The sequence below is a fragment of the Halichoerus grypus genome, chromosome 10, assembly GCF_964656455.1.
Source record: "Halichoerus grypus chromosome 10, mHalGry1.hap1.1, whole genome shotgun sequence".
NCBI lineage: Eukaryota > Metazoa > Chordata > Mammalia > Carnivora > Phocidae > Halichoerus > Halichoerus grypus.
In genome coordinates this window covers 79,682,052-79,701,942 of record NC_135721.1, presented here as the reverse complement: position 1 = coordinate 79,701,942, position 19,891 = coordinate 79,682,052, and the positions used below count along the sequence as shown (strand labels likewise).

The following is a 19,891-nucleotide window of genomic DNA, read 5'->3' as shown; positions in this document are numbered from 1 at the left end:
GGAACTAGAATAACCAAATAATTTTTGAAAAAATAAGAATAGGGGCACCTGGGTGGCTCAGTCGGTTAAGCATCTGCCTTCAACTCAGGTCATGGGATCGAACCCTGTGTCGGGTTCCCTGCTTGGTGGCGAGCCTGCTTCTCCCGCTTCTCCCTCTTCTCCCCGCCTGTGCTCTCTCTCGCTATCTCTGTCTCTCTTTTAAATAAATAAAATAAATAAATAATCTTAAAAAAAAAAAAAGAAAAGAAAAATAAGAAAAAAGTGAGAAGTACCAATCCACTCTATTTCAAGAATTATACAGCTACAAGAATCAAGGCTGTGTGCTAATAGGGACCCACAAATAGATCCACACAAATATACTCAACTGCTTTTTGACAAAGTGCAAAAACAATTCAACAGAGGATAGATAGCATTTTTAACAAATGGTGTTGGAGCATCCACAAGCCAAAAAATGACACTTGATCTAGTCTTACACCTTATACAAAAACTAACTCAAAATGGGTCATGGGCTTGGGGCTCCTGGGTGGCTCAGTCAGTTAAGAGTCTGACTCTTGATTTCAGCTCAGGTCATGATATCAGGGTCATGAGATGGAGCCCTGCAGCGGGGCTCCACCCTCAGCAGGGAGTCTGCTTGAATTCTCTCTTTCCCTCTCCCTCTGCCCCTTCCTCCGTTCACACTCTCTCTCTAAAATAAATAAATAAACCTTAAAAAAAAAAAAAAAAAAAAAACGGGTCATGGGCTTAATGTAAAATAATAAACTATAAAACTTTTAGGAAAAAAATGAGAAAACGTTTGGGATCTAAGGTTAGGCAAAGAGTTCTAAGACTTAACACCAAAAGTATAATCCATTGGAGGAAAAATTGTTAAAACAGATTTTATCAAAACTAAGAACTTTTGCTCTGCAAAAGAGTCTTTTCAGAGGACAAGAAAAAAAAAAACAGACTGAGAGAAAACATTTGCAAACTACGTATCAAGAAGGGACTGGCACCAGACAAATTTTTAAAAAAGAAAAAAAAAAAACCCCTCGAAAATCAACAGTAAAAAAATCCAATTAGCAAACGGGCTAAAGAAATGAAGAGACACTTGTTGCGATGAGCACTAGGTATTATATGCAACTAATGAATCACTGAACACTACATCAAAAACTAATGATGTACTATATGTTGGCTAACTGAACATAATAAAAAAAAAGAAATGAAGAGACATTTCACTGAAGAGAATATGCAGATGACAAATAAGCCCATGAAAAGATGCTAAACATCATTAACCATTAGGAGAATGCAAATTAAAACCACATACCTGTCATACATACATACATATCTATCAAAATGTCTAAATAAAAAATAGGAACACTAAATGCTGATGAGGATGCGGGGAGACTGACCCCACATACATTGCTGGTGGGAATGTAAAATGGTGCAGACGCTCTGGAAAACAATTTTAACAGTTTTTCATCAAAACTAAACATGCGGGACACCCGGGTGGCTCAGACGGTTAAGCGTCTGCCTTCAGCTTAGGTCATGATCCCAGGGTCCTCAGATGGTGTCCCGCATCGGGCTCCTTGCTCAGCCGGGAGTCTGCTTCTCCCTCTGCCGCTGCCCCTGCTCTCTCTTTTTCTCTCTGACAAATAAATAAAATCTTTTAAAAAACAAAACAAAAAAACTAAACATGCAACTGCCATGTGAACCAGCAACTATACTCCTGGGCATTTATCCCAGAGAAATGAAGACTTATATTACATGACATGTTACTGTACTGGAATGTTTACAACAACATTATTCATAGTAGCCCAACAATGGAAACAACTAAGTGTCCTTCAAACAAAGTGTGGTACGTCCATACCATGGAATACCACTCAGCAATTAAAAGGAGCAAACTAATGACACATGCAACCACCTGGACGAAATCTCCAGAGAATTTTGCTCCATGAAAAAAATCCAATCCCAAAAGGTGACATACTATGTGATTCCATTATATAACAGTCTTAAAATGAGAAAATTATAGAAATGAAAAACAGATTACTGGTTGTCAGGGGTTAAGGAGGAAGTGGGGTAGAAATGAAGTGGATGTGGTATAAATGGACAACCTGAGGGATCCTGTGGTGATGGAAGGTTCTCTATCTTCACAGTTATCAGTAGCAATGTCCTGGTTGTGGTCTTGTACTACAGTTTTGCAAGATGTTATTATTGAAGAAAACTGGATTAAGGGTACAGGGGATCTCTATTATTTACTAACTGCAAAACTACATCTGAATCCTCAATTACCTCAAAATAAAAAGTTAAATTAGAAAATAAAGGTAGCATTATTGCAAAATAAGTACAGCAACTGACAAGAAATCCAACACCAATTAAATGAAGTGCTCTCTTTAGCCCACGTTTAATTCTGACGATTACTCTGAATCAGAGTTTATAAAACACATTTTCCTCACCTACATACGCACACCAAGCAACTGTAGCACAGTTCAGACAGAAAAACAGATTTCTCTAAACACGTGATAAAAGTGGAAAGAGACCTGGGCTGTATCAGGGAGAAAAGTCCTTATCCAGGCTCTATCAAAGAAACGCTGTATAACTTCCACACATCACCTTACCTCTATGGCTACAATCTGAACTCTGTTCCTACTATCTAAACTAATTTAGGAGATTGCTTAGACCAGTAGTTCCCAAACATTTTGGTCTCAGGCCCCCAAAGAGCTTTCACTTACCTGGATTACAAACATTAATATTTACAGCATTAGTAATTAAAAGAGAATTTTTTTAAAAGACAAGTACACACATTAGCCCTCAGAATGGTGAGGTCATCCCATCTCATGCAGTCTCTGGAAAATTCAATGTGTACTTAGAAAGAGGGTGAAAAGGGCAAATAACTGCTTGGTATTGTTATGAAAATAATTGTGACCACACCTTGAGAACCACTGGCTTACTATCAAATGAGGTAAATATTTAAGTGATTTTAAAAGTATAAAACACTGAACAAATCATTGAACAAAACTTACATTCTTTTAATGTTCAAGGGTGCCAAGGCAAAGGAAAAAAAAAAAGCTCAAATCCTAATGGAGGACAACTTGGACAAGCGCACAGTTGGTAAAAAGAGGGAACTTCTTGAAAGTCCAAGGAATCTGGGCTCCAGGGAGTATAGTCAGGGAAGAGTGTACAACCATAAAATATTACACTACTATTGCATTAATCTGCTCTGTGCGTCCAAAACCGTTATAAAAATGATGGACCCACAATCACTGTTTCAGTTTAACTTTTGGCGAGACAGGGAAGCAATGAAAAAACCTCCAGCCACTCCAGCACCGCGCTCTCCGCGAGCTGTGGGGGTCCGCCCTGGGCCCCGCTTCTGGAGGCGAGGTACAGCCACGCCGGGCGTCTCCTCCGCTGCAGCAGGAGAAAGAGAATCCCCCCATCCCCACCGGGTCGGACCAGCCGGCCGCGGGACCCCGGAGAGTGGGCAGTTAAGGGCTGGGGAGGGGCGCGGCTCACAATCGCCGCCTGAACTGGACGGGGCCGGGACTGGGCTGCCCGCCCTGAGCCCCGGGCTAAGGAAGTTACGCTGGGACCCCGGGAAAGGCGGGGCGGGGGTCCTGGGAGTTGGGCCCTTGGGGGAGGGGGCAGCGCTGAGCAACGGAGGGGGCTTGAGGGGTCGACCGGGACTCACCAAGTGCCGCGCCACCTCAGAGGTCATGGTCCCGAGCGAGAGCTGAGCGAAGGCGGGGGTCCCAGTGAAGCGGGGGTCTCAGCCCCGGCCCCCGAGCGAGCGTCCGGACCACGAAGGGAGCAAAGGGGGGCCGGAACGGGTGGAACGCGCGGGGCGCTGGCCGGAGGCGGGTGTAACGGGCGGGACCAGCCTCCGCTGGGGGAGGGGGGTAGCATGGAGGGGGTGTTCGGGGAAAGGGGAGGAGCCAAGCCTAGTGGCCTCAGTGACGCGAGGGCGCAGAGCCGGAGGGCGGAGGCCCCACCAGGCGGGGCGCGCGCCATTAACCGCGCCAAATCGTTGAGCGGGCGCGCGAAGCGAGCCTCTCATAGGAGTGCCCCTCGACGTCTCATAGAACGACAAATCCATGCAGGGGGAGGGTGACTGGAAGAGATTCGGGACCTGAGGAAGAAGATGCGAGGAAACAAACCTCGGCCAGCGGACAGCAGCGGGCGGGCGCACTGATTGCGGGCCCCCGCGAAGGCCGGAAGTGGGCGGGTCATGGGGCGGGGAGGGGGCGTGTCCGCCGGCGGCCGGCGGGAGCCGAGCTTGCGGCCAGCGCGGGGACCGGAAGTGGGCGGGTTCGGGGGCGGGGTGCAGCCGGCGGGGGCGGGGCCGGCGGGGGCGTGTTCGCCCGGGGCGCGGCCCCAGTAAGGCGGTGGTGGCGTCTCCCGCTGCGGACAGCCAGGCACGGACCCTGAGGAGCCAGCCGATTCGACTGTACGTCGGTCAGAAGCCAGCGTTTGGAAGCCGGCCGAGATGGGGCCGGGTTGAACCGCCCGCCGCCGGACGAGCAGCGCGGCCAAGGATGGAGGGGCCGGCGGAGTTCAGCCCCGAAGCCGTGCTGCGCTTCCTCTCGGAGCGCGGGGGTCGGGCCCGGCACGCCGAGCTGGTGCAGCACTTCAGGGGTGCCCTGGGCGGCGAGCCCGAGCAGCGCACCCGCGCCCGCGCCCTTTTCAAGGAGCTGGTCAATGCGGTGGCCACGGTGCGCACCGACCCTGCCGACGGCTCTAAGTACGTGCACCTTAAGAAGAGGTTCTTGGAGGGGGCCCCACCGTCCGAAGCCGTGCCCCCACGGGACCTCCCCAGCATCTCGGTGACTGCAGAGCCCGAGTCCAGCAGCTGCGCCCCTGGGGCGCCCGACGGCCTGGTCGAGACCCGGGAGAGCGGCCTGTGCGCAGAGGCGGCGTCCCCAAGTCCGCGTTGCGAGCCGAGCGATGGGGAGCCCCCGGCCGCAGCGCTTGGGCGGCCAAGCGCGGCCGGCGAGAGCCGGAACGGGCCGCCCCTGAGCGGCGGTGCCCGGAGGAAAAACTCGCGGCGAGACATGCAACCTCCCCCCCGGGGACCGGTCCCCGGGCCCAGCGAGGACCTGGCGCCCCCGCCCCACGGCTGCGGCGAGATGGACTCGGGCAGCTCCCCCGGGGGCGTAACCACCCCAAGGTCTACCCGCCAGAACCTCCGGGACCTTGTGATGGGCAGCTCCCCGCAGCTGAAGAGGAGCGTCTGTCCCGGGGGGAGCAGCCCGGGCAGCTCCTCTGGGGGAGTACGCGGCAAAGGCGGGGGCGACTCAGACAGCGCATCAGTCGCTTCGTCGTCGGCAGAGGAGGAGAGCAGCGGCGGGGGTTCAGTGACGCTGGACCCTCTAGAACACGCCTGGATGCTCTCAGCCTCTGACGGCAAGTGGGACAGCCTGGAAGGGTTGCTCACCTGCGAGCCCGGCCTGCTCGCCAAGCGAGACTTTATCACTGGCTTCACCTGCCTGCACTGGGCCGCCAAGCACGGCAGGCAGGAGCTCCTGGCCATGCTGGTCAACTTCGCTAACAAACACCAGCTGCCAGTGAACATCAACGCCAGGACAAGCGGAGGCTACACTGCCCTGCACTTAGCTGCCATGCACGGGCACGTGGAGGTGGTGAAGTTGCTGGTGGGGGCTTACGACGCAGACGTGGACATCAGGGACTACAGTGGGAAAAAGGCCTCTCAGTACCTGAGTCAGAGCATCGCGGAGGAAATCAAGAACCTGGTGGGAGCCCTGGACGAGGACGATGGAGAGAGTGCCACTGGCAGCGGGGGTGGGCGTTGGAGGCTTTCAAAGGTGCTCCCTTCACACCTCATCACCTACAAACTCTCACATGTTCTGGAGGATGGAGGGGATCATCACCATCATCACCACCACCACCACCACCACTTGACTGAGGGATGGGCTGGAGCCAAAGCAAAGGATCCAGGTCGCAAGGGCCCCGGCAGCTCTAGTGGACGAATAAAACCCAGACTCAACAAAATCCGCTTCCGCACCCAGATCATCCACACTACACCCTCTTTCAGAGACCCGGAGCAGCCACTGGAGGAGGGGGAGGAGGAAGAGGAGGACCGGCCTCTTAAAGGCCACTCATCCTCATTCAAACTGAGGCCGAAGTCCAATGTATTTGGGTAAAAATAATTCCTTTTAGAAAATTCTAGGTTTATTGGTCTTCAGGAATAGAATACACAGTGTAGGCAAGGAAGAGAGACCAGAAAAGAGGCTAAATTCTGCATTCTTACTTGGGGAGTTGGAATGGGTGGGAGGAATTCCCCCTAGCATTCTGTGTGAAGTAGGTTTCCAGTGATTTTTTTCATCAAACCGTGCCCTAGGCCTCTTTTCCCTATGCCACCCCTCTGCCCTGGAGTCCCTGTTTCTGAGGACTGGAAATGTATTTAAATTGGGTGTACAGAATTGATGATTGAGGGTTCCTTTGATTTTACCATTACTGGATGCCATGCAAAATAAGGAATATTGCACTTTCATGTTTCTGTTTTTAAAAGTGATTACTCTTCCAAGAGCAACAAGAAATGCAAGTTGTAATGAAATTGTAAGTGTGAACAAAACTACATACTGCTCTGGTTTTTTGTTTTTTACTAATTGCATTTACTTTTTAAAATACTACTGAAGGTCAGGTCAAAGTTGAAAAGCGACAATACTATTTAGAGAATAATGTGAATAAAAATGGTATCCTGTTTGTATTGTAAGTAGTGCTCAACTATGTTTTTAAAAAGCAATTTCAACTTTAATCACTGAACTAAAGATATAGGCAACATTCATTTTTGAGGTAATCTATAGTGTGGTTTCCTCTTAACTATCTCTAGTATCATTGCACTCAGTGTTAAGGTACATTATTAATAACTACACAAATTTTTATTTAAAGAGAACACTTAACAACCTATGGTACTTTTAAGTAAAACATTGCCTTTGGTTCTGATTCTCACTAATTTGTTTTGCTATTATAAGTCTAAATTTGCCAGAGTTTTAATTCTAGGGATCATATAACCATTGGTTCTATTTGACATGACCCTATTTGGTGGTACTTAGATGTGAATTGCCTACAGAATCTGTTTCTGATTTAGACGACTAGCAAAAATTGGCATAAATGTTAGTGAGCCTATGCTTCTGTGAAGTAATTATTAAATCAATGATTCTCACATAAGGTACACTTTTTATTTTACTAATAAAGTACACTCATTGTGCTCATAGTCTGTGCTTTGTAGCAATGTTTGCAAATGTTTATAATACTAAAGACTTTCAATTTTCCAATGTTTCCTTGAATTTGTTAGAGACGTACAGTGAAGTTATTGAAAAGCTGGATAGTAAATCTACCCAGTTAAAAATAGCACTTTATAAAAGGGAAAAGAGAAGAGATGGGACTATTTATTTAAATGCTGCTGGCTATTGAATTCTTTTGTATATAAGTGAAAAATACCTTTCATTAAGATTACAGAGTTAAGTGTAGTTCTTAATCACATTTCATTAAAATTTGTTAGGGTAAACGTCTATATAATATAAAATTTAACTCACAAGCGTATTAAATCAATTTGTAACAAGATTCAAAACAACTTTGTGGGAGACTAATTCTAACAAGTCCTTCTCTCTCAGTTTTTTTTTGGTGTCCTAACTGCTGAAATGTAAGTACCTGCAGCCCATAGAGGTACATAAGATGTGTATAAATGTGAATGAACCAGTATATAAATGGCGCAGAACTGGAGACTTAAGAGAGTTCTTAGATCTTTACTTTCCCAAGTCGGAGAAATTTGTACCAAGTTTGTCAACCTTTCTAGATAGCAATTGAATTTGTTTAAAGACATATCAAAAATATTCACATAAAATATAGAAAGTATTATCCATTTGTGTGCCTTTTTTTTTAGGATTATGGAAGTGGGCTAGGTACGTTTGAGAAGCACTTTTATCCATACATATGGATAAAAACAGTCTAATTTTGTATAAATAGAGGTTCCTTGAAGGTGAAAAGCAGTCATTTGTTTGGAATCATATACACATTACCTGTATCTAGTGCAGAACAAGCTATATAACTTCCCACCGAGGAATCTGACATTTCTTTTTTTTTTTAAAGATTTTATTTATTTATTTGACAGAGTGAGACACAGTGAGAGAAGGAACACAAGCAGGGGGAGTGGGAGAGGGAGAAGCAGGCTTCCTGCGGGGCAGGGAACCTAATGTGGGGCTCCATCCCAGGACCCTGGGACCATGACCTGAGCCGAAGGCAGGGGCTTAACACCTGAGCCATCCAGGCACCCTGGAATCTTATATTTCATTGACATATAAAGCTAAAGTGAACTATGAAAAGTAGATACTTCAGAGCCATCTAAATGTTCTATTAAAGTCAGTATTAATCTCAAAACATATATTAGTAACTAATTACACAAAATCTATAATTTACCGGATTTTTAGAGATTGAGTCAATACTTCATTTAACCTGCCTTTCACACTAAAGATTTTAAATTTTCCAATAAACTCTAAATTTTCAAAAATCATTCCTGAGGGGAACTACTTCTAACATTCCTTGTCATTATGTGCTTGTGTGCAATAAGTATAGCATTTTCATCTACTTAAACTCTACATTCCTCTTATTTTTCAGTTTCCAAATTGAGATTATTAAAAGCAAATGATCTGTGTAATTTGATTTTGTGGAGTTGTGTCTGCCATTAATGGAAATATATATGTCAGTTACTTAGATGTTTGTTGATATGAAACTGTGTAGGGTAGACAACCCAAGTATATCCATGTGTTTCTTATAGGTACCCTTGAAACTAGTGAATGTTTGGTCACAATTCTCTACACTTTTATGGTATGTAAAATGCAGCTAGTTTATATAACTTGAAAATCTGGTACTATTTTATTCATGACTGAAATCTTGTGAGTCCAGGATGCCTTGTCTCTTATTTTTTAAATGAGTGAAACTTTGGGAGTTTATAGAGTGTATAATTTGTAAAAGTTTGTTTTGTCAAAATAAAAGGTTCACACTACATTTTTTCTCTGAATTGTCTAAATCATTGTAGTCCTTTATACTTCTTACCTGTGTAGTGTTTTATAGTTCACACAATGCTTTTCAAAGTTTCCATTTATATAATCCCTTTCCTGTCCCTTAAAGTTGATAAGGGAATGAAGGTTGATGGCTATTCAGGGTCACGAAGTAAATGGCAGCTAGTAAGATTTTAAGATTCAGTGCTTTTCTACAATATTTTCAGCACTTCAAATTGCCAAATTTGGGCAAAACTACTGTAGTTTGGCTTCAGTGATGGAGGAATCAACTTGGACAGAAGGTAGTACCTTCACCACTACCTTTAAAAAAAACAAAAAAAACGTATAGTTCATGCAAACACCAACTAACCTGAACCCTTCCTACCCAGACCAGATCTTAAAGGCGTAAGAATGCCTTTTTCTATTTTCTTCAATATCCATTAAGCTTTGATCATTAGTGAGCTCATTTCCTCACCAAATAAATACTTTGATCTTTATTTTAACAAAATTCACCTCTATTCAGATGTCAAAGGGATATGTGGGAAGCCTTGATGTACTTGTCTGCCGCTGCTCTCCTGGGAAGATCCAATTATCATTGCTGCTGGGGATTTTTGTTGTCACTCTTGCTTTATGACAACTTATAAAATATTTTTCCGTACAACTGAAGGACTAAATAAGTCTAGTTTCTGTTTCTAGAATGACTTCTTTCCTTAGAAGTACGTATCTTAGAAGGATTCATTAAACAGTCCACTTGAAGATCTTTGTAATTAGTCCTAGTGAAAAACTGTATTTTGCTAAATAAATGGCAATTATTTGGAGTTTCCTGGAAGTTAATCCTAAAAAATATTCTGGGAATTTACTGCAAACCATTGTTCCTTCAGAGATGAGTCAAATTTTCATGAATAACATTAGATGTTAAGTTGAAAAATGACATTTTGTGAACTCATTTTTCAAGATTTGGCAGTAGAGTTGTTTGTGTCATATCTGATTATTTTCCTCTGAAGAATATCACTTTCACGTTATACTTTTTTCTCCTTAATCTTCTCTTTAAAACTCAGTTTCATCTTAGGAATGGCTTCCCCATTCAGTTAAAAAATTGTCTCTTTTTCCACATTTATTGGTGAGGAATATGGGACAAGTCCCCACCCTCACACAATGCCTGGTGTGTTGAAGATAAGTGGGTGTTGTTGTTTGTTTGTTTGTTTTTTTAGTGGAAAACACTAAAATATTTCATAGTGTTACATCATATGGATAATTTCAATGATACGCATTTACGCCAAATGAATAAAGGTATTTTTCATGGGATCTGGCTCCTAACTGCTAGCCAACCACTTAATCTACAGACCAGCCAAAAGAACAATCCTCCAACCCAGGAGGTAAAATCAGCTTTAATAGGATTTTACTTTGTGAGCAACTTAAAAGATTTTCATGAGTAAATTTGATTATAAGAAAATTTTACCTTACAAGTTAATTCAAGTACATAATCCCTAGGAGAATCTACTTTAACTGACTTTAAATATTCTAAGTATTATCATGTATACAAATGACTACTTTGTGTAACCCCAAAAAGCAAAAGAATAGAGAGGTGAAGTTTAGCTTAGAGGACTTACTAATAATCATTTTAAACATGCCATGGACTGTCTCAGGAGGCCCAACACAGCCCTTGGAAATAATCAGAGGTTATAGGAGCACCTGAGAAGTTAAAATAGATCTAAAGCGCCTTTGTGACTGTTCTGTCTTGATAAACACTGCTCTAGGCCATATCCATTCTGACCAAAGGTTTAACTAAAACTGGCCTGACTTTGAATGAAGTAAGTTATCCAGTGAAGTAGCATTATATAATTTTTTAACCCAAATTTATGCTGTTCTGATGAAAGAACCCAGAAGCATGTGTTAGAATACTCTTATGGGTCTCTCAGAAGATCTGAATTCCTGAGATTTGTCCAGAAGTTTCCAATATTGGTAATTGTGATCCTTGAGTTTTGTCTTAGTCCATCCGGGCTGCTATAACAGAATACCATAGACCGGGTGGCATATAAACAACAGAAATTCATTTTTCACAGTTATAGAGGCTGGGAAGTTCAAGACCAAGGTTCTGGCAGAATCTGTGTCTGGTTAGAATCTGCTTCCTGCTTCATGTAGGCAGTAGTCTCTTCCCTGTGTCCTCACATGACAGAAGAGCAAAGGAGCTCTCCGGGGTCTCTTTTACAAGGGCACTAATCCCATTCATGAGAGCTCTATCTTCGTGACCTAATCACTACCCAAAGGCCTTACCTCCTAATATCTTCACATTGGGGATTAGGTTTCAACATATGAATTTTGAGAAGACACAAACATTCAGTCCATAACAAGTATGTATTCAAGAGGCAATGGTTTGGTTATGGTCATCAGTTCAATCCTATGGCTGCATGCTGAGTCTGCGCTAAGGAGATTCTAAACCTGGCAAAGGGTTTTCTTTGGCTGTATGAAAACAGTTAATACTTCCAGGAAGCTTACTGTGTGTGCCAGGCAAGGTTTTAAGCACTTAATAAGAAGTAAGCTGTTTAATTCTCCCAGCTTCCTCCCCATTAGATTCTAGTGTCTCCATTTTATTGATGGGAAATTGAGATACAGAAACTGGCTCTTTGTCCAAGTTCACAAAACTAGTTAGTAGTAAAGCTTGGTCTTAACCTCAGGCAACTTGGTTCTTGGGTTTGTGGTAAGCACTAAACTATGCCACTTCTCTGGGAACATAAGTTATAGTCAACTGGCCATAAGCTTACAAGGCTACCACCTAGTGATGTAGAAATGATGTAGAACATTCACAGTCCCTGTATAAGAGACCCAAACAAAAACCACAGGCAAGCAGTGATGAGTGAGGCAAATGCTGATTTAATACCTGATATTGCTGCACAGGAAAAAGATTAAAACTAGATTTTTAGGTATTTAGTTTTTTTCTATCTCGCCTAGGATAAAATTCATTTGGGTTGAGAAAGATTATTTTCTTAGCTCAGAATGATAGAGTAGCTAAAATGTATAGGGTATGGTTATGTTTCTTTTTTCAGGCTCACCTCCCCTCTCCCCAGCCTCTCCTCCCACTTTGAGCACTAAGCTTTAATGGAAGGCTTGCTGCTTCCACAATCATAAGATTAAAGGTCAACCTCAAAGGAAACCAGCAATACATCATCCATTTTCCTTGCCATAAATGTTCCAATTTTTAACCCAATGAATCTGAATTTTGATAACTCATTTTGGAATAGAAATTAACTTGCCTTTGCTGTATTACAAAGGGTGATATTTATATGTTTTAAAGAACAGAATCGTTAAGGATATTTGCCCCTTGTTTGCAAACTGCTCTTAAAAATGAGTCACCTCCTATAACTTTGACACCCAGTTAACAACATATGGGCTTCAAATGAATAAAAATGCCTTGCTTTAATTTATTAACTCTTTTTATTTAAAAAATGTAATGTATGCTCACGGATTTCAACAAATGACAGGATAGAACCAGATAGGGGAAAAAGTAAAAACTACTCATTTCACCCCATTTACATTCCCCAGTGTAACTCCAACTTAATGGTTCCTTCTGTATTTTTGGGTATCTGACTTTTCTTTAATTTAGGCTATCCTCTCTCCTTGGTCTAAAATAATTCATTCAGTTTTTACTGGGTTATACCTAATACAGATATTGAAAAAGTGAAAAAAAGCTAGTATTTAGATTCTCGTCTAAGGACACCTTAACTCTAAGGCTTCAGAGATGAGAGTAGGACTTGTTACAGCTTGGATACCACAGGAAGCTTCACTAAGATGCTTGCTTGTTCAGTCTCCATGTGCCCACTGCCAGTCCGTGGCACCCTTTCTGGAGGGAGATTTGCAAATGAAACACCTGACCATGCCATTCCTAGGCTTTGGACTGACAAGGTTTTCACAATCTTCCGGGGTCCACTTTCTTCTTTCTGGCCTCATCTCCCGCCACTGCCCTCCCTGCCTCCCACCTCACCCTGATAATGTTTCCAATCCACCTTGCACATTTCATAAACATTTTTTCACTCTCCTAAACTTTCCTTCAGGTCTCCTTCTGAAGCCATCTGCAACTTACCTGGGGAATGTTACTTGAGGTCTGCTCTTCTTTTCCTTCCCTATGTGTGTGTTTGGGGGGAGGGGGGAGGTAGTTAATGAGTATAGTCTAGACATGTGTAATTCTTATGCTGACTGGTCAGATTCACGATCTCCTTGTGTCCTTGCATACATCTCTATCTCTTGGGTATACACAGAAAATCTATTCAGATTTGGGCTGCACTGAAGTTAAGCTCTTAACTAATGCTGCAGTGATATTTTGGTAAGCAAATGAACAGAGTAAAGGAGTATTTAAAGGAAACATTGGTAGGTGAAGACTGTAAACCATCACCATGTGCCTCTCATTCAAGGCGAATACTACCATTAGTGTAAGATATTGAGGAGAGAATTCTAAACTGAGTGGAAAGTTGGACAGGATAAACTTTGAGGTCATTTTAATCAGAAAATTCTGTGATACAGATGCTTATTCTCATGCCCCAGCCTAGCTGCAGGCAGTCATTAACACTGGGACCTATGTTGAAGCAGAAATTTGTCAACCTAGCTTGAGTTTATACATGGAAATGAATTGCATTTATAACATCTTATAATTCAGATTTTTCATCAATTCATGTTATCTGAATGAAACTAGGTCAGTCACTCAAATCAAACTAGAAATATAGTAAATTTAAAGATGGTGATAAGAAATTATACAAAAACAATATAGTGACTTTACAGTAACAATTTGAGAAATAATATCAAATAGATAATGTTTTAAGGGGAAAAAGACTTAAAAAATAGAAAATCTTTTTTAAAAAGATTTTATTTATTTATTTTGAGAGAGAGTGAGCATGAGCAGGGGAGGGGGGGCAGAGGGAGAAGGAGAAGCAGGTTCCCCATTGCGCCTGCCAAAATAGAAAATCTTTAAAAACCAAATAACCATTCAAGAAATTGAGTTGTTGGGGCACCTGGGTGGCTCAGTTGGTTAAGCATCTGCCTTCAGCTCAGGTCATGATCTCAGGGTCCTGGGATCGAGCCCCATGTTGGGCTCCCTGCTCAGCAGGGAGCCTGCTTCTCCCTCTTCCTCTGCTGCTCCCCCTGCTTGTGCTCTCTTGCTCTCTCCGTCAAATAAATAAATAAATTCTTTAAAAAAAATTTTTTAAAGAAATTGAGCTGTTAATTAAAAGTCGTTCTTTCCCCAAAACACTGTAATCTCTCAAAACAAACAAAATGTAACATAAACAGATACTTTCTAACATACATTGTTTCAGAGAATGTAAAAAGAAACACTCACTTTATGAGTTTAATGTAATTTGATACCAAAATCAGACTGGCAGAGTGCAAGAAAACAAAATTATAGGCCGATTTCACTTGTTAACCTAGAGTTAAAAATCCTTAATGATAGCTTATCAAATTCAGCAAATTCAAGTAAGGTACTTCCCTCAGCAGTGAAAGGCTGCTTCAAAATCAGAAAATCTGTCTGATATAATATACCACAATCCAGTATGGAGAAAAACTATATAATCATCTAAACAGCTTTATATTCTTATAACACCAAATGTTAGGAAAAAATGTAGAGCAAAGAGAACTGTCATGCAGAAAGGGTGTAAAGTAGAACCACTATGGAAGGAATTTGGAAAAATGGAATGAAGTTGAAGATACCTATACCCTTTAAGCCAACCATTCCACTTCTCAATACATACCCTACTCAGGAGATAGCCTCTATTTTTTTTTTAAGATTTATTTATTTATTTGAGAGGGGAAGGGGAGAGAGCAAGTGCAGGGAGGGACAGAGAGAGAGAGAGAGAGTCGTAAGCATGGAGCAGGGCTTGATCTCATGATCCTGAGATCAGGACCTGAGCCAAAACTAAGAGTTGGAAGTTTAACCGGCTGCACCACCAGGCACCCCAGTGGATGATAGTCTTTATACCTAAAGCATCAGCATCACTTTGGAGCTTATTAGAAGCCCAGAATCTCAGGCCCCACCCAGACTTCCTGAATCAGAATTTGCATTTCAATAAGATCCCAGGAATTGGTTAGCTTTGGCTCTAGGGAACTCAAGCAAGGGAAAGTTCCTGTTTGTTGCAGTATTTTTTCTAATAACAATCAGAAAGGGAACAACCTAAATTTCCAACAGGAGGAGAACAGATACATTGTAGAACTACCATACAATGACATACTATAAAGCAATTAAAAATAAATGAAATAAAGCCATATATACCAACATGGATTAAATTCAAAATTGTAGTGTTAAGTGAAAAAAGAAAGCAAATTGCAGACTGAAATGTAGAGTATGATGCAGTTTATATGATTTGAAAATAAAATAATACTGTTTCATTTGGGGAGACAAACATATGCAGCACAAAAAAGGCATGGGGTGATATATACCAAATGGTTGTTACCTTTGCAGGGGAAGGAGAATGAAGTGGAGAAATAACTATATCCGTTGTGTTCTGTTTCTTTAAAAAAAGATCAGAAATTGGGGCGCCTGGGTGGCTCAGTCATCAAGTGTCTGCCTTCGGCTCAGGTCATGATCCCAGGGTCCGGGTTTCCAGCCCCGCATCAGGCTCCCTGCTCAGTGGGGAGCCTGCTTCTCCCTCTGCCTGCCACTCCCCCTGCTTGTGTTCCTTCTCTTGCTGTTTCTCTCTCTGTCAAATAAGTAAATAAAATATTAAAAAAAAAAATCAGAATCAAACATAGCAATATGTTTAAATATGCTACAGCTGGGTGATGTATATATATTTGTTTACCATTTTTTTGTTTGTTTGAAATATTGCACGAGGGGGAAAAAGAAAGAAAGAAAGAAAATGAAAAGAAAGAAAGAAAGAAAGAAAGAAAGAAAGAAAGAAAGAAAGAAAGAAAGAAAGAAAAAGAAAAGAAAGAAAGAGACAGGCATACCAAAGTATGACAGTCTCTTGTCATGAGTTTTCCATTCTTCCTTGTTTTGCTGTTTATCTGAACTCATTCACAATAAAATCTAAATTATAAACAAGCCCTGAGAAAGCTACTACATTAAACTGTTAACAGATGAGGCAAGATTAAACTAAAGAGGCAAATACCAAGGACATCAGCTAGTGGATGGTAAAGGGAGGCCGATTTGCACACTGATCCCACAACTCCATCCCAACCCCCTGTCCTGTGCCTACTCTGGAAACTGGCATATTTCAGACTTGCAGCTATACCTCTTAGACCCTCAAATTTGAGAACTTTTATTTAGACTGGCTTCCATCAAATTTCTGCTTTGCAGATTAGGAAGGTCAAGATGAGATGCAGGCTCTTCTGTCTGTCATTCCACAGGCAAGCTGGGGATGGAATTCTTTCCTGGGAGTAGAGCCCTAGCTTGGTCCTTAGATTCATCGAAGTCTAGAGCAGTGTACACGCATCCAATTTGCTGGTGTGGACTGGGGCTAGGACAGGGGGGGCCTAGATCCATAGTTGAGGCAGTGACTTAAATTTTTATTTTATTGGAGTATATAAAAAACTCCATAGATTAATTTTGACTGTCTTTGCATGTTATATAAATGGAATTATATAGTATATACTCCATGTGTCTGACTTTTTTCCTGAATGGTGTTTATGAGATTCATCTATATTATTGATTGCAGATTGGTTGTTTATTCTCATTGTTATATAGTTGTGTGACTATAACACAATTTATGTCTTTTATGTCAATTGAGTAGTTTCTTTTTGGGGCTATAATGTGTGTGTTATGAATATCCTAATGAAAGGCTTTTGGTGAGCAGATGCTGGGTGGCAGGGCATGCATATCTTTTTAACTCTGGTCCATCTGGGACAGTGACTTCTTGAGTCTCCATCTTCCAGATAGAAACTGAGGTGGCAGCTCCAGTGGTCCTCTTCTGTGGTGGTATTCTGGGAGGGTCTTAGAAGCTCAGCCTACAGCCTTCTCTCTAACACAGAGATGTTCCAGACACCTAGGAGACTGCAATAGATACCCCTTTCCTGATTTCTGTTTCAAACAACTGATCATGAGCCTTTAAAGAATATATTTCCTGTTATTCCCATTAGAGCCACATTTAGTTTACTAGGGTAAGCCCCTCTCCTTTATATACTTACTTATAGTCTCATGTTTTCTATATGAATGCATTTTTCTGCCCCCAAAGCTGTCTGCTTGTTTTATATTTTTTAAAATCTACCCACATTTCATTTCAAAGCATTTCACCAATATGATGACATGCTACCTTTTTGAAGCAACGCATCTCAGGTAGTACATTTAATTTATTTTTAAATGGCAGATTTTGTTAATCTTACAAAAGTACTTAAGTAGCTCTGGTTGTTATCCCTTTTCTTCTTGAATAATCTCATGTTTTTGGCAAACAAGCTGGTAATCATTTAATTGTAAGTGTCTGACTAAACATAAAATACTTCCTAATGGATAAATACTACTGAATAGCCACCAGCAAGTACAAATGTTACTTGGCCTAAAGTAGTTTCTTTAAAATAAATTATATTGATTTTTCATTTTTCTGGACCTTATTTCCACAAACTTAAAAAATGATAAATCTCTAACCTTAATATAAAAATTAGTTTATATATATATATATTTACTAAATTGAGAATTGATTTTTAAATCTCAATACCATATATGATAAAAGTTTCTAAGATTAAAAGCTTGAAAATTACATATTATAAATATTCTAAGAATGCCAGTTATTTGAAGCTTAAGTACACATGATGCCATCGTTGCATGAACTGGCAGTTGACTTGTGGCAGGCGTAGGATGGCAGATATCATCTTGTCCAGCTTTTGGTGTTATACATGGAGCAGCAGAGATAAGGCAAGAGTAACATTGTGGCTGAGCTAGGGTGTGGATCTAAGCCCACAGAGTCTCAGCTCACTACTATTGCCTCCATTTAGACTATTTTCTATGGTTTGGGTGAATTATACTTTCTTATAATAGGATATTTTGAAAAGAAGTCGCATTCATAGTCCCAAATCTTTTTGGAAAGTGAGGTAAGTATATAGATACCAATTCATAAGTTTAATGACAACATTTGTCATAACTTGCCAAATCCATAATTTGGGAAACCCTAGTTACAAATAGCATCCCAATTTAAGTTGTATGTTGATTTGTGTCCTAAGTCCTTTCCCACTACTAATATGAAGTTTGAAAATCCTGTGCTCTGGGAGAAGCTACAAGTTCATTAAGCCTTCTCGTGATCATTGTTGTATACTAAAGAATGTTTCTGGTCTTTGTCTTGGCTTCCTGGCATGGAGTCTCTTAAATGTCTTGGAATTTCCTAAATGATAGAGGAGTGTTTTTGTTATGCCAATGAGGTGACCCATGATAGGTCCCTAGATAGCTTTAGGATGGGGGGCTGGTCACCAAACAAAAAGCCAACCATGTAATTAGAGGGTTGGGACCTCAAGCCACACCTTGAGGGTTGGGGGTTGGGATGGGCCTGGAAATTGAGTTCAGTTATGTGGTCCATGATTTAACCAACTGTGTCCATGTAATGAAACCCCAATAGTGACACACCCTTATTCCACAGGGAGAGGGAACAGAAACTATGCATTTGGGACCCTCCCAGATCTTGCCCTATGTGTATCTTTTACAATAAACCTATACTCATAAGTACAGCACTTTCCTGAGTTCTGTTAGTTGTTCTAGTGAAGTATCAAACCCAAGGGGACCCTCCGAGACTTGTGGCTACTGTCTACAGTGAGGGCAGGACTCTGCCTCAGCCTGTGGGGACTATACCTGACTTCAGGTGGCCAGTGTTGGAATGAATTACAGTGTACCCGATTGGTGTCAGACCAGTTTTGGTGGAAACAGTTATCTGTTCAATACTTGATGTCCAAGATGAAATACACAATTATCATGTTAGATTTCTTTCCTTTTGTGGGAAAGAGCTCTAAAATCTGCCACGTTATCATAAATGTTGTTACTCCCTCTTTATTGTGCTCATGCTCTATGGAAAAGGATTTTGGGGAATTGTATTAAGTAGGGTCTTGATGAGAAATAGAAGGCATATTCAGCTGGAATTTTTTAAAAGACTTTTAAATGAAGGAACTCTCAACAAAAATTCTCAGAATGCAATGATTTGGTCAGAGGGAAGGAAAAGTTTATCACCATGCAATTTACAAACTGGGGAGACATAGCCTCTGCTGCAAACCAAAAGTATGCTCCGAAATTGGTCAGACTCAGGTGCCAAACTGCAAACTTCAGGAGCAGAGTGACCAGCAGGATACAGCTCACCATTTCTGGTAGCAGTTCCAGGATGTAGCAGCAGCCACTGAAGAGCATGATAAGATATGTTGCAGGGATCTTTCTGCAAATTTTGATGAATTTTGTACAAGCTTGTCATCTTGGTGCTGAGTGGTTTTGTTCCTCATGGTTATTCAGCCTGATTATAGTTTTTGGGTTTTTTTTCCCTTGACATGAAGGGACTCATCTTGTCTGTTAACTGTTGCTATCTAATTATTAGGGTGTCTTGTTCTCAGAACAATTTTAAAAAGAATAAATAGGATTAAGAAACCAGCAGGGAAGGCTGAAGCACCCAGGGAAGCTATTACCACCTGTAAGCCTGAGATGTTACCCTATGATGTTTCATTTAGTTTTTCTACCTATTTTCCATACTACATGGTGAGCTTTATCTGGGCATAGATTTTTTCATATTCCTTTCTGAACACTCAGCACAAAAATGTGAGCAACTAATGAGAGACTCTAAGTTGAATAAGCTTATTTGAAAAGGAATTTAAAAAAAACTTTTTTAAAAACTGTTTTATTTATCTGGGGTGGCTGGGTGGTTCAGTTGGTTAAGTAACTGCCTTTGGCTCAGGTCATGATCCAGGGGTCCTGGGATCAAGCCCCACATCAGGCTCCCTGCTCTGTAGGGGAGCCTGCTTTTCCC

At 41.6% G+C, this 19,891-nt stretch overlaps 2 protein-coding genes across 8 annotated transcripts in view; one reads left to right on the top strand and one right to left on the bottom strand.

Moving 5' to 3' along the window:
* The window catches only part of SEPTIN10 (septin 10), a 74,996-nt gene extending 70,816 nt beyond the window's left edge, over positions 1 to 4,180 (bottom strand). For 3 of the 7 annotated variants that reach the window (XM_078056672.1, XM_078056671.1, XM_078056675.1), the window contains exon 1: positions 3,662 to 4,180. Coding sequence is in view for 5 of the 7 variants with exons in the window: in XM_078056671.1 (XP_077912797.1) it covers positions 3,662 to 3,688 (27 nt within the window). In the remaining 2 variants the exon portion in view is untranslated. Of the gene's footprint in view, positions 1 to 48; positions 68 to 3,661 lie in introns of those variants that run through there. The other 4 variants (XM_036110335.2, XM_036110336.2, XM_036110339.2 and 1 more) reach the window with 3 other exon arrangements.
* A 145-nt stretch (positions 4,181 to 4,325) lies between these two features.
* Positions 4,326 to 9,007, top strand: SOWAHC (sosondowah ankyrin repeat domain family member C). The gene has a single exon (XM_036110341.2). It carries the CDS (start codon positions 4,506 to 4,508, stop codon positions 6,129 to 6,131), a length of 1,626 nt encoding a protein of 541 aa, XP_035966234.1. The 5' UTR covers positions 4,326 to 4,505; the 3' UTR covers positions 6,132 to 9,007.
* The last annotated feature ends 10,884 nt before the right edge of the window (positions 9,008 to 19,891 follow it).